The 27,935-nt window shown below is 37.0% G+C and overlaps 1 protein-coding gene across 5 annotated transcripts in view; it reads left to right on the forward strand.

Moving 5' to 3' along the window:
- Nucleotides 1-27,935, forward strand: part of GOLGA4 (golgin A4) — a 126,013-nt gene that overhangs the window by 37,547 nt on the left and 60,531 nt on the right. For 3 of the 5 annotated variants that reach the window (XM_038570403.1, XM_038570404.1, XM_038570406.1), the window contains 8 exons: nucleotides 6,546-6,860; nucleotides 10,203-10,250; nucleotides 11,916-11,972; nucleotides 20,285-20,383; nucleotides 20,929-21,058; nucleotides 22,405-22,592; nucleotides 22,889-22,972; nucleotides 25,068-25,215. In XM_038570403.1, coding sequence (XP_038426331.1) covers nucleotides 6,546-6,860; nucleotides 10,203-10,250; nucleotides 11,916-11,972; nucleotides 20,285-20,383; nucleotides 20,929-21,058; nucleotides 22,405-22,592; nucleotides 22,889-22,972; nucleotides 25,068-25,215 — 1,069 coding nt within the window. The remainder of the gene's footprint in view (nucleotides 1-6,545; nucleotides 6,861-10,202; nucleotides 10,251-11,915; nucleotides 11,973-20,284; nucleotides 20,384-20,928; nucleotides 21,059-22,404; nucleotides 22,593-22,888; nucleotides 22,973-25,067; nucleotides 25,216-27,935) is intronic. The other 2 variants (XM_038570407.1, XM_038570405.1) reach the window with 2 other exon arrangements.

Consider the following 27,935-nt stretch of genomic DNA (forward strand, 5'->3'; position numbering starts at 1 on the left):
TTTGATATTGTATAAGTTCTTTATATATTTTGTTCTTATATATTTTTATATATTTTGGATATTAATCCCTTATCGAATGCATGATTTGCAAATATCTTTTCCAATGCAGTAGATTGCCTTCTCGTTTGGTTGATGGTTTCCTTCACTGTGCAAAAGCTTTTTAGTTTGATGTAATCCCATTTGTTTATTTTAGTTTTTGTTACCCTTGCCTGAGGATACTGATTCAAAAAAAAAAAAAAAAATACTAAGACTGATGTCAAAGAGCTTACTGCATACCTTTTCTTCTAGGTGTTGTGTATTCTTTTTTGAGGTAAATTTTATGTAAAATGAAATATACAAACCTCAAGTGTGCATTAACTGAGTTTTAACAAATGTATATGCTAAACCCATATGCTAAACCCATACAGAGGTTTTAGAACATTATCAACACCCTAGAAAGTTCCTTTGTGGTTCTTCTCCCTCCTAGAGGCAATCTCTTAAATTTTTTTCCACCATACCATGGATTAGGTTTGCTTGTTTTAGAACTTTATATAAGTAGCCTCATATATGTATAGCATGTACTCTTGTAGAAAGCTTCTTTCAGTCATGATAGTATTTTTGAGATTTCATCCATGTTGTTGTAGTTATCAGTAGTTCCCCTTTATTCTTTGTAGGGTTCCTTTGAATAGATATTACATGGTTTATTTACCTTTAATGGACACTTGGGCTGTTTCCAGTTTTTAACTATTATGAATAGAGCTACTATAAACGTTATTGTAGAAATCTTTGTCAATGTGTGTTTTCATTTCCTCCTTTTTGACCATTATAGATTGTGTAATAATACTTTTTGATGATTTCTAGAATAACATATACTGTGTGTATATATATAAAATGATGTGTTTGATACATATCATTTTAACCAAAACATTGAATGCTTAAATATCTCTTATTAGATCATCATTATCATACTGACAGATTAAGATATAACTTAACAAATGTGTATTAAGTACTTGCTTTGTGGAAAGCATTGTGACAAGGAACCAGAGATAGGAAATAAGGATTATTTTCTAAATGAGCATAAAGTCTAGCGTGAGGGTGTGTGTGTGTAGCAGATATAATGACAGGAAAACTTACTTAGTGCTTACTGCTTATAGCACATTATTTAAAATATTTTAAATGTGCTCACTCATTTAATTCTTATAACAATCCTACTCTTTTACAAATGAGAAAATTGAAACACAGAGGCCTTAAAAACTACAAACTACTAAGTGGTAAAGCTGGGATTCAAATCAGGGAATTTGGTTCAGAGTCTGTGTTTTTAATCATTGTCCTGTGATGTCACGATAGTTATTCTGGGGCTTAAACAACTCAGGTGTTACACCAGCATGTTGGTAACTAATGGTGAGTCCGAATGCAAGAAGTGCTCCAGTAATGGTTCTGGTAAAAGCTGAGGCCATTAAGGTTATTTCTGATGAGTGAGATCTGAGGTTTCCTAGAAGAGCTGGCATTTGACCTGAACTTTGAAGGATGTCTGGATTTTCCTATGTAGGGAAATTATGGGCAGTGGTACAGAGGCACACAGTGATGCATTTGTTTCAGGGCAGGAAGTTGCCTGTTATGACTCAAGTTTTTGGTACACAGAGGAGTGAATTTACAGAGAAAAGGGTCTTGGGAAGTGGGAATCTTGAATATAAGCTAAAGATTTTGAACTTTATATTAAATGGGGAATCCAGTTTCAGAATTGGAATGAGATGGTCTGGATGATGTTTTAGACAGACAATTGTGTGGTGACAGTGCAATAGGGCAGATTGGGGTAAGAGATTAGAGGCCAGGGAATACAAGGCTGCTAAGGTATCAAGCTGATGGAGGATGAGAGTCGGAACAAGAATAGTGTTAGGGGAATACATAGGAGGGGTTGAAAACAGACTCTAATGGGGGAGACAGGAAGGAATTAAAGGTAACTCTTGTGTGTGTATGGATTTCTCCTTCTCTAATCCCCTTCAGTTTTTTTTTTTTTTTTTAATGAACTGTAAATCTGCGAATGTCTTTTGTATCAGAAACCTGACAGCAGTTGTCATCAGTGGGAGTTCAGTTTTTCACATATCAGAAGGCCTGAGGATTAAGGGTCCTTCTTCCTTTAGCATCTTGTCCCTGCCACATCCTTGCCACTGCCTTTCACTCTCACAATTAATTACAAGTTGGCCTTCAAGAATTGCATCTTCATTCTGGACAGGAGGAAAGACTGAAGGGGACAAAAGGCATATTCCTATTTGTAAAGAAAATAATACCTGTCCTAGAAGGTTCTTTTTTTTTTAATTTTTATTTATTTATGATAGTCATACAGAGAGAGAGAGGCAGAGACACAGGCAGAGGGAGAAGCAGGCTCCATGCACCAGGAGCCCGATGTGGGACTCGATCCCGGGTTTCCAGGATCGCGCCCTGGGCCAAAGGCAGGCGCCAAACCGCTGCGCCACCCAGGGATCCCCTAGAAGGTTCTGTTTTATAGATTTCCACTTAGTGTAAATTGTACAATAGTGTACATTATTGGCCAAACTTAGTCACATGGCCCCCTCCTAGATGAAACAGAGTCTGGGAAAAGCTAATTTAATAAACTAATTGAATAAAACAAAAAACTTAAAAAAAAAAAAAAAAGCTAGGGGTGCCTAGCTGGCTCAGTCGTTGGAGCATGTGACTCTTGATCTCAGAGTTGTGAGTTCAAGCCCATGTTGCTTGTAGAGAGTACCTAAAGATAACAAAAGCTTAAAAAACCATTCCTTTAATTGAAATATATCACAATATAATATATACTGAAAAGTATGATATATGCATTATACAATTTTCTGAATTTTTACAAACCAGTTAAATACACCTTTGTAATCAACATTCCAAGTAACAGAAATTACTAGTATCCCACAAGGCCTTGTGCTCCTTTCCATTCCTCTCTTTTTCCCTAGGGTAATTACTGTTCTGACATTTAGGTTAATTTTGCCTATTTTTCTTTTATGATTTTATTTATTTATTCATGAGAGACACACAGAGAGGGAAAGAGGCAGAGACACAGGCAGAGGGAGAAGCAGGCTCCATGCAGGGAGCCCGATGTGGGACTCGATCTCGGGACTCCAGGATCATGCCCTGGGCCGAAGGCAGGCGCTTAAACCGCTGAGCCCCCAGAGATCCCCTAATTTTGCCCGTTTTGAACTTTATGTCAATGGAATAAAAGTGGGTACTCTTGTGTCTGTCTTCTTTTGCTCAGTACTCTGTGAGAGTCCTCTGTATTGTGGTGGTTGCAAATCATTCTCATTGCTGTCTGGTATTCCATTGGTGAACAGACTGCAGTTATCCATTCGGTGATTCATCAGCATCAACAGTAGCTTCAAGTTTGGGACTATATTGAATAAGGTTGCTATAAACTTTCTAGTGTTTGTCTTTTGTTGAACATACAAAAGACATATTTCTATTGAGTATATACTTAGTAGTGAAATTGCTGACTCAGATTGTGTACATGTGTTTAGTTTTAGTAAATACTGACAAATAGTTTTCCAAAGTGGACTGCTCCACATCCTTATCGGTACTTGGTATTTTCTGTAGTTTTAATTTTAGCCATTTCTGGTGGATGTGTGGTGGTATCTCCTGTGACTTTAATTTATATTTGGGAAGGTGAATGTTTTTACCTGGGTGTATTGTTATTCTGAACAAAACTGGGGTCCAGTGGAAAAAAAGAAAGAGTAGATATCAGGTGGTAGCCAGTATATATTATTTACCTTAAGCCGGTCATACTTCGGAATACTGTATATGTTTTGATTTATTACTCCTCACAACTACCCCATGAAGTGAGTGTCGTTGTTATCCTCATTTTACATATGAGGAAACAGAGGTATAGAAGGTTAAGTAATTTGCCCAAGGTGTTATTGCCAGTAAATAGTAGAGCTAAGACTTGTCCCAAGACGTGTGGTTTCATAGCCTGTGCTTTTAGCTACTGTATCATATAATCAGAAGAGTCTGCTACATAAGCTTGTGTATGACATTCTTATTTGTAAGTTTGTCTTTTTAGTCTCCTTTCTCTGTTAATAATAATTGTTAGTTTATGAGGTATTTGCTACATTTTAAGCACTTTGTATGTATTAACTCATTAGTCCTTGTGGCATCTATATAAGGTGGCTGGTATGATTATCATCATCATATAATTATTTTTATCATTCCCGTTTTGCAGAGGGAGAAATAAGACTAGTGAAGCTACTTGGTCAAGGTCACGTAGAGCATAGTGGTAGAGCACCCTTACTCGACAGTCCACAGGCCGAATCACTACACTCAAACATGTTACTTCCAAATATAGCAGAGGTGGCAGTTAGTAAGTTTATCAGCTCTGCAAATACATGTCTTTGACATTGTTTATTAGCTTCTGGCTGACCCTAAAACAACTATTTCTAGTGTTATTCAAACTTGTTTTACCTGTGTGTCCAAGGGCAACTTACTCTCTGTGTGAAGTGAAAAGCACTTTCTGCATAGGTTAGAAGTGACTGGTAATGGAATTCAGTAAAGCATTTCTTAAAAGTTTTTGAGCGTGAAGGTCTCTCCTCTCCCTCAAGACTTTCTTCATCCCCTCCCTCCAGTATACAGGTAAAACTTACACGTTATGAAAAAAAACTAGAAAGTACAAAAATATATAAAAATGAAAATAAAAACCACCTAAAATTTTACCATGCAGAACCACTCACTGTTAACTTTTGATGTTTCTTTTTAATGACCTGATTCTAAGGGTGTGTGTGTGTGTGTGTGTGTGTATAAATAAATATGTTCAGACATATGTATACATATCACCCTGTGTGTGTATATATATATAATATATATATGTAAATTGAAAAGTAGATATAATTGCTTTAAATCAAAATGAGTTGACAATATGTATATTGTTTTCTAACTTGTTTTTTTCTATTTAATAGTATGTCTTGAACCTCCCTTCATATAGTATAGTTTACATAATGTATCCTCTACTGGGGTACATTTGGGTTGTTTCTGGTTATTTTTTTTAAAAGATTTTATTTATCTATTCATGAGAGGCAGAGACACAGGCAGAGGCAGTCCCATGTGGGACTCCCAGGACCTGGGGATCACCACCTGAGCCAAAGGCTCAACCACTGAGCCACCCAGGTGCTCCTGGTTGTTTTCAGTTTTGACTATTACAAACAACCTGTGATAAATCTCTGTGTATATGAAGGGGCTGGAGCATGTTATCCCCTCTTACTTAACTCCCACCTTGCCTAATACTATTACTAAATCTCTAGAATCCATAAGTAAAGTATTCCTGGTTTGAATAAGAGAATCTTTTTGCTTTCCTGTAATATTGCCCACACATGACCTCAATCTCCCCTGAGTATTCATTCCTGGCATTGCTGAGATGTTGCAGGTGACCCTGTGGCACTAATGAGAATGAGTTTGTAGGAAACACCTGTTAAATACTGACTGCTGTCACCTGAACAAAATAACGCAGTTTAAAGCAGCTCATTTACATTATTTTTCATTGTTACTATTCAAATGAACGTGTTATTCTAATTAAGGTAACAGCTCTTATTACTGTTTCTTTTTTTTTTTTTTCTTATTACTGTTTCTGACATCAGACTTGTTGATCTGTGCAGAGGGATTCTAGCTTAGACTTTTCGATTGTTGTGTATGATTTTTTAATGCATATTTTTATTTCCAGTAGACAGAATGGTAATTAGAGCAGAGCTGGATATCACTAGTCAACTCTGCCTGGCATTCTCTTACTGAACAAAGTGGGCTCACAAATCATTACCCTCACCCTTCTCCCATTCCCCTCTTTTGTTGAATACAGTGATGAAGAATTTAGTACCTGCATACACACTAAGGTAAAGCTCACTTGACTTGAGCCACACATTTCACACTTCATAATATATACCCCCACTTTAGGCATTAGGTATATACTGGTGATACAGATACCATGGCTTCCAAGGATCTTACGGTTGTGGAGATGAATCCTCACAGGTATGCTGAGAAAACATGACATCCTTCTTTTTTATAGATGTACAAACTGAAGGGAATTGACCTAGTGAAGCTGTTGCACTGCTTGGTGACGGACCTGGGACCTATACCTGAAACCTCTGACTTGAGGTCCAGTGCTTTTTCAGAAATAAACAAGTGTCTCTTGTTTTGCAGAAAACAATGTATTGGGCAACCCGGGTGGCTCAGCGGGTTAGTGCCTGCCTTCAACCCAGGGCGTGATCCTGGAGATCCGGGATCGAGTCCCACATCGGGCTTCCTGCATGGAGCCAGCTTCTCCCTCTGCCTGTGTCTCTGCCTTTCTCTCTCTCTCTCTCTCTCTCTCATTCTGACTATCATAAATAAATAAATAAATAAATAAATAAATAAATGTGTGATGGAAATAAATAAATAAATAAAATCTAAAAAAATTAAAACAATGTATTATGTAAAATATCAGGAATGTAAATTTAATTTGTTAAGAGCTTTTAATAGATTATTGATGGTGATGGGGAATCCTGGAAGTCTAAATGTGCATTTTAATTACATATTTTGTTGGGTTTTGGTTGCAGTCAGGTGACACACAGTCTTTTGCACAGAAGCTCCAGCTCCGGGTGCCTTCCATGGAATCTTTGTTTCGAAGTCCACTAAAGGAATCTCTCTTCCGATCTTCTTCTAAAGAGTCTTTGGTACGAACGTCTTCCAGAGAGTCCCTGAATCGATTTGACCTAGACTCCTCTGTGGCCACCTTTGATCCATCCTCTGATATGGAGAGTGAGCCCGAAGATTCACTCCCTCATTTAGACAGTCTCAGCAAAGAACAGTTGATTCACTGGTTGCGAAGAATGGAACGAAGATTGAATAGCTACAAAGGAAAATGTTCTGAGGTAGGAGCATGACTTTTTTGCCTATATGAAAAGTTTTCCCCTTATTCTCTGATTCATGTTACTGTATGGGTTTTACTCATCGATGCCTAAACTGTCAATTCCCTAGATACGCTGATCACTAAGGGAGGGTAGTCTATGGCATTATCTAGTTAAAGATTTTCTGGTGAACAGAAGCCCTTTGGCAAGACATTTAGTAAAATTTTGGGGAAGATCATTGTCTATAGCTTTCTGGTTTGCACGTTTTGTGCCCTCCTTTTTTTCCCCATCCCCTCTCTCCAATGTTGCTTAGACACTCAGTACAAAGTGCATCATCTTTGTTCCTCACATCCTCTCCCTTGTTCATCTTCTAAGTGCTGTAGGTCCAAAATGACCTTTTCTGCCAACCAGATTTCCATCACTACTGACTCCAATTATGTTTTAGGTAGTCTGATTTTCTGACTCATTGGGTTCACTCTCATTATACCTACATTTAAACTTTGCCTCAAATGAATCTTTAACTGCTAAACCTCTTGAGGATGATGCTGTCTGTGTAGTCTAAGAGAGGAAGTAGTCCCGCCTCATCTCTCTTTTCTGTTCTTCCCTTCGGGCTGAATTGTATTAGTTCCCCTGTGTAGTTAAACCAGTTCTTCTTCTAGAAAGCCTTTCTGGAGGGAGTTGCACATGGATTTTTTTTTAAGACAATGCATAATGTTTTATTGTCTTAATAATTTGTGAGTCAGCATTGCTGTTAACTTTTAATAAGTAATAAAATTCAAAGTTCATGTATAAAGTTAGCCATAACTTCTATATCCAATTATGGCTATAGTCTGTGTAGTTTTACCCTGTAGCCAAAAATAACAGAAACCCCTAAATGAAACATACAAAATATCTTTTTAAAACTATAGAGTACTGACAAAATTGGAAGGAATTATTACACTAAAATCTGTCAGTTGGCTGGAATTTTAGAGATATAAACAGAGCATTAAAGCCGTCTACCTCAGGATGCCTGGGTGGCTTAGTTGGTTAGGTCCCGACCTTTGGCTCAGATCATGATCTCAGGGTCCTGGGATAGAGCCTTGTTTGGGTCTTCCTGCTCCGAGTGAAGTCGGTTTCTCCCTCACCCTCTGCCCCAAGTTCCACTTGTGCATGCTCTCTCTTTCTCTCTCTTAAATAGATAAATAAACTCTTTAGAAAAAAAAATCCATCTATCTCATGAAGTACTTGTGGAATCAGGTAACTTTTTCCTTTAAATTTATTTTTCGTTTTTTAAAAAAGATTTATTTGAGAGAAAGTTGGGGTGGGGGAAAGGGAGAGGGAAAGAATCTCAAGCAGACTACCTGCTGAGCACAGAGCCAGCAGGGCTTAATCTCACAACCCTAAGATCATGACCTGAGCCAAAATCAGAAGTTGGACGCTTAAATGACTAAGCCACCCAGGTTATCCCATTTATTTTCTATTTCTATCCAAGTTAATCATGGTCCTGAATTTGTTGTTTAGATTTATGTCATTTTACTAACTTACCCATGGCTTTCAAGTTTGAAGCTGGGGCAGCAGTATAATTAGTGTTTACGTGTGTAAGACACTGTGCATTTTATGTTTATAGTGCCATTGAATTTTACATTGTCTCTGTGAAGTAGATATTAATTAGCTCTGTTGAGTAGCATAGGAATTAGAGACTCTTAGAGACTTAATCATAGATCTAAAGTAATGTGCTTAAAGTCACACAGGTAGCGCTTGACAAACTGTGGATTTGATTTTAGGTCTTTCTGGTTGTTTCCACTCTTCTGTGGCACCCCAAGTTGAGTCATGCAGCTGATTAGGGATGAAAAGAGCACGTTATAGTCTTTGTCAACCTACCCTGCACTGTAGGTAACCAGGATAAAATAGTGCTGTGAGTGACATCTAATTGTTGGTTACTCTGCCACTTCTTCTACTCCGCAGTTTTTGAGTACCATTTTCTTATCTGGCAATAAGAATGCCTATCGTAAGGTAATAAGAGGAGGATTGTGGTCTTTGGCAGAATTTTTTTCTTTATTGCTAGACTCACCTTCCATTGCTGCCTGCCTCTCAACTCAAGACATCAGTAGATGTGTTTAGAGGCACACAGCAACCTTCCAAGGAGAATGGCGAGGCTCAGAATAAGGGAGTACTTCCTCCTAAAGCTGTAGCTTATGTCTTCAGAGTCCTCTTGGGCTTCTCAAGTAGGGTCCAAATAATTCATTGGAGCCATGCGCTTATTTTTCTTTTTCTTTTTTTTTTTTAAGGTTTTATTTATTTATTTATTCAGAGAGAGCGAGAGAGAGGCAGAGACAGGCAGAGGGAGAAGCAGGCTCTGTGCAGGAAGCCCGACATGGGACTCGATCCCGGGTCTCCAGGATCACACCCTGGGCTGCAGGCGGCACTAAACCGCTGCACCACTGGGGCTGCTCCATGCGCTTATTTTTCATATGAATAATGCTATATAATTAATAAGTTTAAATATTTGTTAATCCATAATTTCATCAGGCTGTGCTAGAATGTTTAAATATTCTATTTAATTAGGTTAGTTAAACATTCCTTTAGGACCAGAATTACCAGTTTTTATCTGTTAGTTATAAGTTCCTTTCCTCAGATTTTTACCCAGACCTTTAGAGATGAATGTTATGGTCTATAATAGCCCAAATAAAAAAATCACCTGATGAGCTTGATAAATAAACATGTGTCTGTCCCTCCTTCCCCGAGGTCACATTCAGTTAGTTTGAAGTGGGACCCCAAAATTTGTCTAACTAACAAGCTCTTAGGGAATGCTATTGCTGTTGGTACAGGTCTATGACTACAGTTTGAGTTGAGTAGTTTCTTGCCTTTAGGCAAGTTGGCTCTAATCTCTACCCCATTCATAATTAAATACTGAAATTAAAAAAATTATTTATTTATTTGAGAAAGCAGGCAAATTATTTATCTGGGGCCGCAAAGGGAGAGGGAGAGAGAGACTCTCAAGCCAACTCCTTGCCGAGCATGGATCCCAACAGAGGGCTCGATCTTACCACCCTGAGAACATGACCTGAGCCAAAATCAGGAGTCAGATGCTCAATTGACTGAGCCCCCCAGGTGCCCCTAAGTATTGAAATTTAAAGATGTATGTGTCTGAGGTGAACTCAAGTACAGATTTAATATCTTTATTTATAGAGTCAAGTTACATTTTATTTTTCAGAAACATATTCTTAAGTTTTTTTGACTGTGTATGCATCTGACTAGGTTGAATTATCTATAAAAGGATTATTCTGATTTGTGTATTTTTTGACTTTCATAAAGATATTTTAGTAGAGTCTGGAATAATTTATATAGGAATGACTGATGTTATTGGTGACTTTGTCTTTATTTTAGTTTGTTATAGCTTATCAGACTCTTCAGAGAGAGAAGAAAAAGCTACAAGTAAGTGATATATATCTTGGCTGTGATACTGATTCATACATATTTTTAAAATTAGTGTCTTATAGTATGATAGTTCTGACCCTCACTTTTAATAATTCTCCATGTGATCCAGGCATTTAACCTATTTTACTACCTGGGGTTTTAAATAGAGTGTGTGAGAAATTCCAGAGATTTTATCTCTGGTAGGGATGGGCTTTTTTTGAGTTTTGGAGCCTTCTGCAGTGTTTAAGAGGTCTGGATTTAAGACATGTTTGCCTCTTTCAAACTTGCTTCTGGTGTCTCAGTCTGTGGGTTGCATCTTTGTTTTAGTGATAGAGACATACAACCTTCTAAACTTTCCCTTCTATTTTTTTTTAAAGATTTATTTATTTATTTATGATAGACATAGAGAGAGAGGCAAAGACACAGGAGGAGGGAGAAGCAGGCTCCATGCTGGGAGCCCAACGTGGGACTTGATCCTGGGACTCCAGGATTGTGCCCTGGGCCAAAGGCAGGCGCTAAACCGCTAAGCCACCCAGGGATCCCCTCCCTTCTATTTTTGAAATACCTGCAGACATCTCTGCTCCTTATCATTCTACCAGGGTCCGAACACAAGCATCCTCTCTCTTTTTTCCTGAGGCTGCTGCTTGTAAAGCTCTTGGTCATGTATGTGGAAAGAAAGGAAACCATTGAGCTCTTCTGGGTATCCCACCTCAGCCCCACTGTGTCACCCTGTTCCGTGGCTAGACATTTCCCACCAGGTATTTCAGGTGATAATTCACAGGTCAGAGCTAAGGGGAAGTATCCACTCCACTTCAAACACTGCCATCAGTTTGCTATGATATGTAAATATTATCATTTGGAATCATGCATTACTAATTTCTGCTTCTGTCCTGTCTTGAGAAGGAGAATAGTGGCTTATATTGTTAGGGGATAGCATTCTGTATCTCTGTATGACTTATCCTAAACATTTTAAAATCTTTTAATGATAAAATACATAGAAAATCATACACAAAAAAATATAGTCTTATTTCTTTCAGTAAAAGTTATTTAAAACAGTTTAGCATTTTGTCCCATCTAAAGACACTAATTGAATAACCAAAAAGTTATTTGTAAAGTAACTTGGTAAAATTAATTTCCTGATGTACATTATTTTAATATATTTAATCTGCCATAAATAATAATTTCCAATAAGTACAACATTAAATTTTCTGGCTTTGGTCTGGAGTACAATCAGTTGGTTCAGAATGGTAACAGTAGTTTTTATTGCTGATTCAGTGTTCTCATTATCCATTAACAAGTATAAAAATTAGGTTATTACAATTAGAGTTTTTAGTTTGTTTGACAATGTTTTCTTAAACATGGGGTCTTTTGAAATGGAGGTTAGCTCTTATTTATTCCATTGTATTATTAATGTTCTATAAATTAATACCCAAAAGTTCATCTTATTCCTATGGTATGGGAGCACCTTGCGTGTGTTTCTATAAATTGTCTCTGGATTTTTATTTCTACATGCATATAATTCTACCACTAAGTGGCAGTAGAGAACTGTGGTTGCATAGTCCCAATTTAAAGGATGTTGAAGATCAAGTTCAGTGACTTGTGCTCTTTTTTACTTTCTTTTCATTACTATGTCATGCAGTTCTTTAAATTAGCTTTTTTTTTTTTTTCTTTTTAAAATTAAAGGGTATATTAAGTCAGAGTCAGGATAAAGCACTTCGGAGGATTGGAGAGTTAAGAGAGGTAAGTCATGGTGATTAATACTTTGAGAATTTAATCTCATTTATCAGAACTCTTGTTATTTGTTGGGATAGTTTCATATACAGTTCTTTAGTTATAGTAAAAACCAACCAGGCCATTCTGTAAGACCAGAGATTGCTTCTTACAGTTTTTATTTGTGTAGTTTCCCTAAGATATATGCTGGTAGAATTTATGACATAAGAATGCCTTTATTTAGCAACAGAATATCATTTGCCAGCTTGACAGTCAGTGGCAACTTCCGAGGCTAACCTGTCTCTTCTGTTAGGCATTTCAGGCTCCTTTTTGTTTTTCCTAACCAACAGTTTTAATAAAATTAAATAAAAATTATGTTCATGTAATATTTTGGGGGGGGTAATTTTAACAATGAAATATTAGCAAATACTTACCATTTTTGTCCTGTCCTGTCTTGAGAAGGTTGGAGATTATTGGCTTATACTGGCTAGGGGGTTGGATTCTGTGTCACTGCTATACTTTAACAGTTTGAAATATTTTAATTGTAAAAATATTTTAGTTATAAGGTATAACAAATATAGAAAATCATGCACAAAAATATATAGCTTATTTGTGTATGGTAAACACTATTGTAACCACCACCACGGTCAAGAAATAGAATATTGCCAGTCACCCTGAAAGCCCCTTTGTGTTTCCCCAGCCAGTAATAGCTCCTCCCTTTCTGCAAAAATAACTACTGACTTTTGTTGTACTTCCTTGTGTCTTTTTAAGGTTTTATTACTGAAAAGTGTGCCCCTAGATACTACAGTCTTGCCCATGTAAAAATTGTTTTGATACAACTTTTAAGTCTCCTTAAATCTGTACATCCCCGCCCCCTGCATCCCTTTTCCTTATAGTTGATCTGTTGAAGAACCTAATGATAAATTAGAAGACCCAGTATTATTCATTTGCCTATTCCAGCACTGTAAAACAATACTTGTAGAATAACAATACTACCACCATTAATTATGATTACTGAGATTAGTTAATAAATTTTTATATACTATTCCTGGTTTTCCACCACTTAAAAATTTTTTTCCATATCTATACTGTTAGATCATAAATCATTGCATATGTATTTCCCTTTAAACCCTTGTGAAAACTCTCTTAGGAGATGCCTGTCAGAGCCATGGATTGACAAATTTTAATTTTTTATTACCTCCCACTTGTGTTAGGTTTCTTTCTTTTTTTTTTTAATAAATTTATTTTTTATTGGTGTTCAATTTACCAACATACAGAATAGCACCCGTCATCCCGTCAAGTGCCCCCCTCAGTGCCCGTCACCCATTCACCCCCACCCCCCACCCTCCTCCCCTTCCACCACCCCTAGTTCGTTTCCCAGAGTTAGGAGTCTTTATGTTCTGTCTCCCTTTCTGATATTTCCCACACATTTCTTCTCCCTTCCCTTATATTCCCTTTCACTATTATTTATATTCCCCAAATGAATGAGAACATATAATGTTTGTCCTTCTCCGATTGACTTACTTCACTCAGCATAATACCCTCCAGTTCCATCCACGTTGAGGCAAATGGTGGGTATTTGTCGTTTCTAATGGCTGAGTAATATTCCATTATATACATAAACCACATCTTCTTTATCCATTCATCTTTCGATGGACACCGAGGCTCCTTCCACAGTTTAGCTATTGTGGACATTGCTGCTATAAACATCGGGGTGCAGGTGTCCCAGCGTTTCATTGCATCTGTATCTTTGAGGTAAATCCCCAACAGTGCAATTGCTGGGTCGTAGGGCAGGTCTATTTTTAACTCTTTGAGGAACCTCCACACAGTTTTCCAGAGTGGCTGCACCAGTTCACATTCCTACCAACAGTGTAAGAGGGTTCCCTTTTCTCTGCATCCTCTCCAACATTTGTGGTTTCCTGCCTTATTAATTTTTTGTGTTAGGTTTCTATTGCTGCTGCAGCAAATTACCACAAATTTAATGGATTAAAACAACACAAATCTCAGAATTTACTTAGTCAAATTAGTCTTACTTGGCTATAATTAAGGTGTCAGTTGGACTGTTTCTTAATGAAGGTTCAGAGGGACAATCTGTTTCTTTGCCATTTTCAGCTTCTGAGGCTGCCATGTACTCTGATACATAGCTTCTTTCCTCCATCTTCAAAACTATCAGTGTTACATCTCTGCCCATTCTACTATAATCATTCCTCCCCTTCTCTCTGAACTCACTTGGGAAAGGTTCTGATTTTAAGGACCCCTGTAATTAGATTGGGCCCACACAGATAATCCATGATAATCTCCTTATTTCAAGGCTCTTAATTTGATCACATATGCAAATTCTCCTAATATGCTCCAGTTTCGGGGATTAGGACTTGGAATCTTTGGGGTTGTCTTCTATCTAACATGCTGCTTTTAATCAAGACTATAATCAAAAAAAAAAAAAAGACTATAATCAATAAAATGGCTAGGAGACAGCCAATAAGGGAAAGGAGGAGAAATAAGGGGTCTAGAGGCCATATAGTAAATTCTTTTTTCTTTCTTTCTTTCTTTCTTTCTTTCTTTCTTTCTTTCTTTCTTTCTTTCTTTCTTTCTTTCTTTCTTTCTTTTGTAAATTCGTTTTGGTGCGTATCTATAGTATTTTTGTAGTAGCTAAGATATATTTCTGAGCCATAACCCTGGTTCCAGTTACATGAAGAGAGATTTATTCAGTAATATATATGTAAATACTACACAGATAAATGAGGGTCTGGATATTTTAAATTTTGTTCACAAAAAGATTTCCTCATCTAAATAGTATAACCCATAAAATCATGATTAGTATTTAAACATTCAGAGTGCTGTAAGTCATAAAATGTTTTGTTTCTTTGGAATTAAAGCCTGAATAGAAGTTACACACCATTTCATTAGTACCTTATTGACTTATACTGGGCAAAACAGTATAATGTTCTTTATTATATCAAGCTATTCAAGGTAATAGGAAGGATGTTGGGTTTGAGGTTGGTGTCGAGGAGAATAACTATCATGACTTCCAGTGCTTTGACGAAACCTCAGATGTGAGGTCTTTTGACCAAATATGTACAATTTCATATTGTTGGAACATTCACTGTATGCTTGGGGGTCACAGCTTTTTATGTTGGCTGTGGCCAAACTAGGAAAGAAGGCTAATGTAGTTTTCTACAGAAATTATGATTCCATGAAAGATTTTGAGGAGATGAAGAAGACTGGTATCTTTCAGGGTGTAAAATAATTTAGGAATGTAAAGAATTTCTTTGGGTTGAGTTTCATGGAAGTTTGTCACTAACCTTTGTTCCTAAACTATGAAACATAAATATTGGGTTATGGAATGGTTTCCCTTTATGAGTAAACAACCAATAAATACTGTGGACAGTAAAAAAAAAAGAAATTTTTTTTTTCAGAAAATAGTCCTTAGTACTTTATATCTTCCTCATGTTGTTATGAGTATATGCATGAGTAGAATCCATGAACATTTCTCCTAATATTTTATGGAGATATATAATATTATATGGATAATATATATTATTATATGGATATATAATACTTATATATAAATAAAAATTTTATAAAATATTATATATAATATTTTATGGAGAACAAAACAATTCCATATAAGCAAATATTGTGTATTATGTCAAATTCTAGCATAATGGATATTTGTTAATGAATTAAATGAAGGAAAAAGGTAAACAAAAACATTTCTAATCTTGATTTTAGAGGGGGATCTCTCTATTTCCTGGATCTGAATGCCTGTTTCCCTTCCCAGATTAGGAAAGTTTTCAGCTAGAATTTGTTCAAATACATATTCTGGCCCTCTGTCCCTTTCGGCACCCTCGGGAACACCAATTAAACGTAGGTTTTTCTTCCTCAGGCTGTCGTTTATTTCCCTTATTCTATCTTCATGGTCTTTTAATTGTTTGTCTCTTTTTTCCTCAGTTTCCCTCTTTGCTATCAACTTGTCTTCTATGTCACTCACTCGTTCTTCCACCTCATTAACCCTCGTCGTTAGGACTTCTGGTTTGGATTGCATCTCATTCAATTGATTTTTAATTTCTGCCTGATTAGCTCTAAATTCTGCAGTCATGAAGTCTCTTGAGTCCTTTATGCTTTTTTCTAGAGCCACCAGTAGCTGTATAATAGTGCTTCTGAATTGGCTTTCTGACATTGAATTGTAATCCAGATTTTGTAACTCTGCGGGAGAGAGGACTGTTTCTGATTCTTTCTTTTGAGGTGAGGTTTTCCTTCTAGTCATTTTGCTCAGTGCAGAGTGGCCAAAAGCAAGTTGTACTTGATAGAAGCGCGAACTCTTCTCGCTGTAGCATTTCAGCTGTTCTCTCTTTAATTCTCAGGCCGAATTCATAGATTTTCAGGATAATTTGAAGGTTTTCTAGGTAATTTGGTGGAGACAGGTGATTTGGAGACCCTACTCTTCCGCCATCTTGCCCCTCCTCCCATTTCTAATCTTTACCCTGTAATTTACTTAGCCTGATTTGGAGTCTTATAACATCAACAGATATTAAATAGCAGTATCTTACTATGAGAAGGTAATTGAACTGTGAAAATTATGAGCTCATCTAAGATGATAGGGTTCTCTGATTTCCTTTTAAGGCCAGTTAAATGTGGAATTAATGTAGACATTCTTAGCTGTTTCCTCCTTTCTCTGTCCTTTTGTCTGTGCATGGTATGTTCTTTTTCTAGGCTTACTCAAATGCAGTTCATTATAAACAGCTGCCGTTCTCAAAGCTAACTTCAGGGAGGAAGAGTTCTTTTGCAGTTTGAAACACATCTGAACATAATGGGTAGCACAGGGCTGAGATAAAAAATAGTGGAACAGTTAATGTATTTGATACATTCTACTTATCAAGATATTTCTCTCAGGACATAATCAGAAAGACCTTGTAAATCATATGCATAAAAATCTTAATTCTAGGGTACTCAGTTGGTTAAGCATCTGCCTTCAGTTTGTGTTTTGGTCCTGGGATCAAGCCCCTCTTTGAGCTCCCTGCTCAGTGGGAAACCTGCTTCTCCGTCTCCCTCTGCTGCTACTCCTGCTTGTGCTCTCTTGCTCTCTCTCTCTGTCAAATGGAAGAATAAAATCTTTTTTTAAAAAAGTTAATTCCAAAGTTTGCCAAAATTTGGAAGCAGTCTGAATGGCCAAAAATAAGAACATTATTGAATTAGTTGTTGTATTTAGTAATATTATATAACCATTTATTATTATTGTACTTAAAAGTTCAAATAGTGTAGATATACACTAAAAGTCTAATCACAAGAAATTTAAGTAAGAAATGACTCTAGATACTAGGATCCAGGATAGCTAGTGAGATAGCCAGCCTGTGGACTGTAGTCAGAATAGAAGTAGATAGTTCTTAAGTTCCTTTGTAACTATAGCCTTTTTTTATTTTTTATTTTTAAAATTTTTTTTGTAACTGTAGTCTTGACTAATTATGGCGTGCTTATTGGTAGAATAGGGTAAGGTAGAAGGGGGAGGGAAAAGAAAATATGCTGTCATTTTATCCAAGTATTTTTTATATATGAAAGAAAGGGGGAGATGGAAAACATTTAAAACCTGAACACCATCATATAAATTGAGGAATTTTTGTTGGCTGTTAGGGATGGCATGTAACAGAGTTTGGTATGGTAGGATGTAGAAAATTATTTGGAAGAAATGAATTTTAAGGAAAGTAAAGGATCACATTACTATTAAAGAGATGTGTGGCTGTTCATACTAAATAATTGGCCTCTGCAAAGTCATGGAGGACAGTATATTCCAGACTTTTGGATTTCATGGACTGAAAAATTACCTTCCAATTCCTTGGGGGAAAGGAGAATTGTTGTAGAGCTGCAGACTTTTTTTTAAAGACTTACTTATTTGAGAGAGAGAGGGAGCACAGGCGAGTGTGAGCGTGCATGCCCAAGAGCCAGTGAGCGCTTATGTGGGGGAGGGCAGAGGGGAGTATCTCAACTAGACTCCTTGCTGAGCTGAGCTGAAACCAAGAGCCTGAAGCTCAACCAGCTGAGCCACTGAGGTACCCCAGAGCTGCAAACTTATTTTTTCAAGTAAGGACATTGAGAGTAAGAAACCAGATTCTTTTATTGTCATTATTTCATGAAAGAAATACTTTTTTTTTTTTTAATTTTTAAGTAATTTTTACATGTATCTCACAACCCCAGGATCAAGAGTCACATGTTTTTCCAACCGAGGCAGCCAGATGCCCTGACAGATTTTTTTTTTTTTTTAAATAACAAGATTAGGAAGGACATATTCTCAGAATAAAGGACAGTTGTTTAAATAAAAGAAAAACTCTCTTCTGTTGGCTTTCTGTTTGTTTTTTCACCATGGATCAGTGAAGACTTCATTCTGGACCTGCCCTGATTCAAAGACTGGCATTTGGAGACTACTGCTGTGGGAAGAGTCAAACCAGGAGTCTTTATTGAGAGGAACAGTACAAATGTGATCTTGAAGCAGTGTAGGTGTGGGGGTGAATAGAGGACAGTTAGTGCTTTAGTATTTTGAAATTAGTAAATTTGAACTATGCAAAAAGAGGGCATTGCTGTAAGTCTTTGAAAATATTCTTTGGCCGTGGAAGGAGCCTCGGTGTCCATCGAAAGATGAATGGATAAAGAAGATGTGGTTTATGTATACAATGGAATATTACTCAGCCATTAGAAACGACAAATACCCACCATTTGCTTCCACATGGATGGAACTGGAGGTTATTATGCTGAGTGAAATAAGTCAATCGGAGAAGGACAAACATTCTATGGTCTCATTCATTTGGAGACTATAAATAATAGTGAAAGGGAATAGAGGGGAAGGGAGAAGAAATGGGTAGGAAATATCAGAAAGGGAGTCAGAACATGAAGACTCTTAACTCTGGGAAACGAACTAGGGGTGGTGGAAGGGGAGGAGGGTGGGGGGGTGGGGGTGACTGGGTGGCGGGCACTGAGGGGGGCACTTGACGGGATGAGCACTGGGTGTTATTCTGTATGTTGGCAAATTGAACACCAATAAAAAATAAATTTATCATTAAAAAAAAGAAAATATTGTTTGGGAAAATTTTCTAGCAAATGTGTAAGGGATGGATTAAGTCAGACTTGGGGTAAGATTTCTCTCTAGAAGGCTCCTGAAGGAAATTAGTCATTGAAATTATAAAGTTCTGCACTGTGGTTGTAGATGTAGAAAGAATAGGACTTAAACATCGTAGAGAAAGCAGTAAAAATATATTAGTTATACGTAGGGATCAACAAAAGTAGGTAAAATGTGACTTTGAATATATTTTTTTAAGATTTTATTTATTCATGAGAGTCACAGAGGGAGAGAGAGGCAGAGACACAGGCAGAAGGAGAAGCAGGCTCCATGCAGGGAGCCTGACGTGGGACTCCATCCTGGGACTCCAGGACCACGCCCTGGGTGGAAGGCAGGCGCTAAACTGTTGAGCCACCCAGGGATCCCCGACTTTGAATATTTTGAGCTTAGGAAATTAGAAAAGTTAGGAATCCTAAAAAAATAGAAAGGTTTTGATTGTATGTCTTGCATGTACCAGATGTTAATCTCTAGGATTCTGTTGGAGTACATATAAGGAAGAAGCACCAAGGACACAGGACTGAACCCAGAGGAATAGATGCCCATAGAATCTGTGAAGCAGGTAGAGGAAATTAAGAGACAGGAGTATAGACAGGAGCCTGAAGCCCCAGAGAGCGAGCATCTAAACTGAGGAATTATTGGTGACTGGTATAATAGAGAGGTAAAGGTCATTGGATTTAGTGAGGAAGGCTCATTAATGATCTAAAGAAAGTAGCTTTTTGAGTAATTTCAGGAACTTGAAAATTTTCTGTTTGTAGTTCAGTCTTTTCACTTTACAATTAAGGAGGCTTCTGACTTTGGCTATTGACTGCTTTCATGTATTGGGAGGAGGAAAGCTCTATTGGCTATGGCTGTTTGGTATAAAACAATGTAGTTTTAGATCAAGTGCATATAAGATAGCACAAGTCATAAGATGGCTGAAAGTAGGATAAAGTTTTTTTCTTTATCTTAAGCAATTGTTTTATCTTCTCTGCATTATTATCATCACTGAGCAGTCATTACTGCTCTAAAAATATACTTTCTCTTCTTGGATCTCAGTTTTTTTAAGGAATAGAATTCATGTCCCAATGGACAAATACTAATGTTTTACCTATTGATTCTACTCTAATTATTGTTGCTGATACCTCATCTTAAGAAAAATGCAAATCTGGTTTGATCATGTTTTTAAACTTTGAAAACTTCAAGTTTATATTTTTTTGCTTTTTACTGAAAACTATTTATAAAATCCTTTATGTTTTAGGAGCTCCAAATGGATCAGCAAGCAAAAAAACATCTCCAAGAGGAGTTTGATGCATCTTTAGAGGAAAAAGATCAGCATATCAGTGTTCTCCAGACTCAGGTAAAAGATTAAAATAAAAAGAGCGGAATTTTTGGGTAAAGAAAAATTACGGGGGTTTTGATGGGATATCGCAATAGGTTCCAGATGTTATAAAATGGCCTATTTTTAAAATTCTTGCTTTTGTGTTATTTTTCAGTATAATTTTTAAATTTACTGTATCTTTTGGCCAACTATAAATGAAAATAGCAAATATAAAAATCAACTACACTGGGAATAAACATATTATTTTGGTCCTCCCCTCCTCCCAGTATATTGAAAAAGAATATCCTTTACTCTGTCCCCTCTATGTTTTAAAGAAAGTACTGCTGTAATTTCTCATTTTATTTTTTTAGGGAGAGCACATGTGGGCTGGGAGAGTGGGGGGTGGGCAAGGCCAGGAGAGAGAGAATCTTAAGCAGTCTCCCTGCTCAGCATGGACCCAGAGACAGGGCTCAGTCTCACAACCCTGAGACCGTGACCTGAGCCAGAACCAAGAGTCAGACACCTAACCTGTTGAGCCACCCAGGCGCCCCTCATTTTTTTCCTAAGGCACATTTCTTTTTTAGGTTTCTCTGCTGAAACAGCGGTTACGGAATGGTCCAATGAATGTTGATTTACCAAAACCATTCTCTCCGATGGAACCACAGACTGAAGACATCTCTAAAGAGAACATAGACAGTGATATAGAGCCAGTAGGTAAGCTTCATCTTGTCAAAAAGTTAATTTAAAAACTAGAGGAGGGGATCCCTGGGTGGCGCAGCGGTTTGGCGCCTGCCTTTGGCCCGGGGCGCGATCCTGGAGACCCGGGATCGAATCCCACGTTGGGCTCCCAGCATGAAGCCTGCTTCTCCCTCTGCCTGTGTCTCTGCCTCTCTGTCTCTCTCTGTGTGACTATCATGAATAAATAAATAAAATCTTTAAAAAAATAAAAAAATAAAAAATAAAAACTAGAGGAGGATGTTGACAGTTTCCAGGGCATGACTGAGGGAAGGGGTGCTGGGAGGTGTCTAAGGCAGGAGGGTCCTCCAGGAAGATGCAAGAGTTTTGTTGTTTTGTTTCTTTACTTGTTATTGTTCTTCAGAACAAAGCTAAGTAATTGTTTTAAGACTTGAAAGTCTGTGAGCACCACATTTTCATTGTAATTAAAATTCATTGTAGTGTTCACTTCAGCAGCACATATACTAAAATTCATTATATTACACTGTTTTATTGATAACAGTAGCTAGCTTTCATATAAACAGGGTCAGTATTGTTTAAGAGTAATGAATTTGCTATTTTCATTGTTTGGCTATTTCAGTTTTTAAGTAATATTGCTTACATATTTCTACATTCAAAGATTTCTATATTTGCTCTATTATTTGTTTTCTAATTAGAAAGGAAGAAACAGTTAAATTTTGTCTAAAAATCCAGTTATAGACCTCCATACTCTTTGAGGCTGTAGGTACATGTATTCAGTAAAATTCCCGTTTTTTTGTTTATTGGCTCTTTCAGAGGTATTTGTGATAAACTTTTAGTCCAGCCTGCACCAGAGCGAGGTGCTGAACAGCTAGCTATCTGTCTGAGCAGCCAGCCTAGAAAGGGTCCTGAAATTCCCTTCGGGGTATGAAAACTTAACTCATAAGTCATAAATGTGTGGAGAATGCAGAACTCTCAGGGACAGATTAGAATGCAGTGGAAAAAATTCTTGATTAATCCTTTGGAGATGGGAGCCAAGGACACATAGGGCACTTTTGAATAACAAAAGATGGTCATCAAACTGTCTTTTGAGGGTGGATTCAGTTAATGTTAGTTAACTAATGAGTGTTTTGTGCCATTTGGGGTAGGCACTCCCTCAGATTCTTCAGATACAGATCATACACATGGTGAGAGTTGAGGTTGGGAAGGATACCTCTCCCTTCTTGGTCTGGCTCAGAGGATAGCAGAGCATTGGGGTGGGGATGCACCCCTGTGTACTGACAGAGGAACTGTTCCCAGAGAGCCGTTCTGTTCCTTACTGATCATGTTCCTCACTGAACACTGCCTGTGCTGCTTATTTTTGATAGTGGTAGATGGAGCTTCTGCTAAAACACTGGAAGTACTTCAGCAGAGAATTAAGAGGCAAGAGAATCTACTGCAGCGTTGTAAGGAAACAATTCAGTCACATAAGGAACAATGTGCCCTATTAACCAGTGAAAAAGAAGCCCTGCAAGAACAACTAGATGAAAGGCTTCAAGAACTAGAAAAGATGAAGGTAAAAGAGCAAATGTGTTTGGTGTACTGTAACCCTGTAAAGCTAGATCCACAGGCTCCAGCGTGGCCTGCACTTCCCTCCTCCTCTGCAGAGCCTTCCCCTTCTCCATAGACAGCTTGGAGAGGACTCCCAAGTGCCCTGGGCTTCATAGCACTTACACCATCCTTTTCAGACCTCCTATATACTTTGCTCTTATTGGATTGAGAAGTATCCAAATTAGATTAAAATGTTTATAGAGTTCTCATATGAGGAGAAGCTTTATTAGAGATGGAAATGAATTTTTAAAATTTTTTTAGGAGCTTCATATGGCTGAGAAGACTAAACTTATCACTCAGTTGCGTGATGCAAAGAACTTAATTGAACAGCTTGAACAAGATAAGGTAAACCAATAAACCTTATGATACTAAAATTTATCAGGGGGCCCCAGAATTCACTTTTGAAAGCAGTTAGAAGCATTCAGGCTTATGCTTTCCAAAGTTATTATTATAGCTGCTTCCATGAAAAATCTTTTTGTTGTAATTTTGAAATTTAAATAACAATTAGCATTCGATGTGTATCATGTAAAACTGATTCTCTGTGACTTTTTGATCCCAGTCAGCATTTTGATTTCTAGATTAGAATAATGTTGCAAAAGAAATCTGTTTACAATACCTAACTATTTTCTAGAGAAAAGAATTTTTTATAGCTAAGGCATTACTGAATGTGAATGATATTAAATATTATCTTTAATGGAAGCAGATTAGTCTCTCAGATAAATTACCTAAATGAAGAAGTGGTAGTGTATAGATTAGTATAAATAGAAGTTTCTACAATTGAATTTTGGTATATACAGGTGAGATTGGCAGTGTAGAGTTGGACCAACAGCTATGGCTATGACAGCAGAGGCAACTGAAAATTCATTGGCAAGCGCTTTTAAGTTAAGTCTTTCAGCCCCAAGTTCTTGGGTTGGTTCCTTTTCTAAAGCAGCTCCTAGTTGGTTCACATCGTCTACCATTTTCTTCAATAGGCTACTTTACAGCTACAGTATTTTAAATGGCCATGCAATTAAGGACATGTCAGAGATGTTCTGCTTTTGAAATGTATTAGCAGTATTTTCATGCTATGATGTCATTTTGTTAGATTCTACTCCGTATACTTCATGAAGGCCCATTTAAAAAAGTGAACCCACCATGCAGCTTCAACAGTTAACATCTCAGGACTAATGTTTTATCTGTACATGCCCAATCCTTATTATCCTCAACCTAGAATTTACTTTGTTGTAGAGCAAATCCAAGAAATCTCATAATTTCTTACATAAACATTTAGGTGTATTTTTTAAATAAAAGACTTTTTATAGAACTGTAATTGCATTATCATGATCATCTCTAAAACTTTCATAATTTCTTAATACTATCGTCTATCTAGTTAGTTTCAGATTTTGCCTTTTGTCTCATACGTTTTTTTCCCATTTTGATGAATCAAGATCTAAGTAAGTTTCTTTCATTGTAATTGGTTGATATGACTTTTAAGACTTCTTTTAATCTATAGGTTCCATTGCCCTCTTTCTCTCCATGTCTCTTTTTCTCCATTGTGATTTGGTTTTTGAAGAAACTGAAGGCCAGCGATCTTGTTTGAAATTTTGTGTAATCCCCACTTACCTGGTTTTTATCTGTCCACTAAAATGAACCACCTGGAAGAGTCATACCCTAAACCAAGATGTGACAAACCCTGAAAGCAAAGTAATAATTTGAAGATCGTAAAATAGCTGTCACAAAATCTTATTTTTCAAGAGCCAAGTCGAACCATCCTGTTTTTTGTTAGTTGCAAATGTCTGATTCAGGATATAATATTTATTCCTTTTCCCTCTAGTGACCCTCATTTCATGTGTACATTATCCAGAGAGTTGGTGGACAGTAGCAATTAGCAAATTGGAGGAGTGGGGGTGCCTCACTGACAGTAGTGATGGGTGGTGGTGGGACCAGGGACTGTCACAAGAGAAAAGAGAAAAAGCAGGTATACCTGTATCACAGTCTTAGCCCATCTTTGTGGCAGCAGTAACCTTCCACCTTCAGTAGCCTTTGAGGCTCTCCCCATGTTCCAGCACAGATTATGGTGGCCCTGAGCCAAGTACAAAAGGCTATATTTTGTTCATTATAAACTCTTTACTAAGATAGGGAAAATTATAGCAGACATTTATAGTAAGATTATAAAATAAGTCTTTTAATTAAAATGTGTTTTTAATACTCAAAAGATTAAACTTACTATTAAAATAGTTTTTCATATTAATAACCCTGATCTGCCAGGTAATCAGTTATTATAGTATATAGGATCGTATAGAGTGCAGAACACAGACTTCAATTTGTGAAATACTAAAATAATTCTTATTTTGTACTTAGTAAGAAATAGTATGTTTTCTGCCTTTTAAGTAAGTTTATATATGCTACTGATGATGCAGTTTTGTTATGCAAACGCTTTAGTACCTGCGCTTCTGTTTAGGGAATGGTAATAGCAGAGACAAAACGTCAGATGCATGAAACCCTGGAAATGAAAGAAGAAGAAATTGCTCAACTCCGTAGTCGCATCAAACAGATGACTACCCAGGGAGAGGAGTTACGGGAACAGAAAGAGAAGTCTGAAAGAGCTGGTAAGAATTCAAGGGCTATTTGTTTTATGTTAGAACTCAAAAGTCATGTGAAGTGCTTGACCAACCAACATTTAGAAAAATTAGTTAAATATTGATACTGATACAGAGATTCTGTATAAAATACTGCACTGTTCCTTAGGGGAGGCAGGGGCTGGTGAACTATGGCCTGTGGCTGAAATCCAGCCTATGCATAGCCTATTTGTAGGACTCTCAATGCTTTTTTACATTTTTATGTAGTTGAAAACAAGAAGAATATGTGACAGAACATACATGTCCTGCAAAGCCAAAAATATTTACCATTTGGCCCTTTCTAGAAATGTTTGCCGACTACTGCCTTGGAGTATCAAAACTTTTGGAACTCCCCAAGTAGGCACAGTGTGGTGCATATTAAATAAAGGTCACCTTATAGATAGATATGCTCTAGGGTAAACAAAAAGTGTAAGGTAGAGTATTAAAAAAGTATAAGGTAAGCCATTTAACGTAACAGATTTATGTTTTGTCACAATAAATGCTAGGCTGTGAAAATGTGGAGACCAGCATAGTATTCCACAAGGTACGATGCTGAGTAATGCCAGTAAAGGGAAGAGAGAGCAGAGTGAATGAGCATTTCAGGTTAGTGAGGGTCTGAGTTTTGACTTAGGCCTCAAGGAATGAATAGAATGGGCCTAAGCAGAGAAGTGGAGGCAGCACGTATTTCAGTTACTATGAGGTCATCAGCAGGCACAGTGACTAAAGTGATGTATGAGTCAGCTGCAGACAATTCTTGCTCAAGTGGAAATAAAGTTGAATCATGAAAGAGCTGACTTTTAAAATCTTAAAAGGTGAGTTGTTGAGCTTAGACTTGGGTGTACAAGACAACAGAAAACCAGTAATAGGAAAACATACTGTGATAGAAGCTAGTGTTTTATGTAAAAAAGAAATGAAGTGGTAAATCAGACCTACAAGCAAAGGCAGAAATCTGAGCATGAGGGACCAAGCGAGAGAGCTCTAGCCACCTTGGGTGGGATGGATCTAGGAAGAGAGAAAGAGCAGAATCTGCAGAATTTGGTATCTGATTAATATGCAGGGGCAGAAGAACAGTAGAAATCTGAGATGACTCCAAGGTTTTGAGCTTCAGAGACTGAATGAATAGTGAGAAGTCAGAGTAGGAAATGTAAGTGGGGAAGTTGAAGAATGGAGTGAAGTGATGAATTTGCTTAGATACTTTGAATATTGTCAGTCATGAGTTTTCCAGATGAAAATGGTTTACTGTAATTTGGAAAAGAAACTAGAGGTTTTTTTAGAAGTCAGTAACCTAAGGTTGAAGCCTGTGATTAAATCCACAGGAGAGAAGATTAAGTTTTACAGTGGTAGCAGCCTCACTGCTACTACTAGTACCTATGAGCATGCACATGCCACTGCTGCCACTACTACCAACAGCCGTTTAGTTTTTTTTAATGCAAGGTTCTGTTATAAATACTTTACTTGTATTTACGTGTGTGTTTACTTGTATTTAATCCTCTCAGTTTCTTTGAAATAGGTACTGTTACTACAAATAGGAAAACCTAAGAACGTGAAGAAAGTTAAGTAGCTTATCTGCATTCATACACAGAGAGTAAGTGTATAGTAAGTGAATCTAGTTTGTGCTCTTAACCATAGAGATCTTGAGACTGGGAGAGAGAAATAATGAGGGGAAAAAAAGTTACCCAAGAAGTCATAGGAATTGTGGATAGTTATGCTTTGAGAGGAATAAACAGGCATTTCCAGAAATGGAAAAGGTAGGTTGAAGACTTTACAAAAGGTCTTTGACTCTGGTGAGTATTTGATTCCCAGGATGCAGTTTGAAAATTTTAGAAACCAGATTATAAAGTTTAAGATGGACAGTGGATTTGGATGAGAGAGCTAGTTGGTTGACACCAAATAAGCTCATAAAATCTCTGTGGTTTTATTAATAGGTGATATTAATTAGCTAATGAATTTGTTCCCATAAACCCAAGAAAATTTCCCTTCAGAGAGCATTAATTGACAGCAACTCTCAGAATATAATCTCTGAGGAATTAACTGAAGCAGTTTGAGGCGTGTGAGACATTGTTAGACAGGTTTGCTCTGAAACCTTTTCAATAGAAAACCTAATGCATGGTCTCAGCTCCTCATATCAAGCCTTCCCGTTTTTAGGGCTGTTTTTGTTGACTAATGTAGTCAGGCAAAAGAAAATAATATTGGTTAGAGGATTAAGTTTTCTTTTAAAATTGGAATGTATTTTATGAGGAGGTAGAAATCCATGACCTAGTGTCAAGTCGAAAGACAAAATACACAGTTAATTCACATGTAGGGTAAATGTTTCCCAGGCTGCTGTTCTAGTTAGTTCATTAGATAGTACACCCTTCCTTCTCTGGCTTCTCCAAAACATGGTTGTATTTTCTCTTTAAATGGCATTTTCATAAAACTGTATTTTTGTCAATATTTCATAGCCTGTAGGTTGGGAAATTTTTGTTAGTACCATAAAAATATCAAAAATTAAATACTTAAAAGAGAATTATGATTTAGTTATTTAATAAAAGCATTAACTTTGGAAAGTCTTTGGATCACAGAGTTGTAAGGGCTTTTATAGATTTTTTAAAAATTATATTTGTAGTCCTAACTATTGGACTATAACAGGAAGTTACAATAGACTCATTCTACATTGAAGATACTGCCTTTTAAATTTATAATGAAAACTAGTCTTGTACAACAACTGTATT

Source organism: Canis lupus, chromosome 23 (genome assembly GCF_011100685.1).
Source record: "Canis lupus familiaris isolate Mischka breed German Shepherd chromosome 23, alternate assembly UU_Cfam_GSD_1.0, whole genome shotgun sequence".
Taxonomy (NCBI): domain Eukaryota; kingdom Metazoa; phylum Chordata; class Mammalia; order Carnivora; family Canidae; genus Canis; species Canis lupus.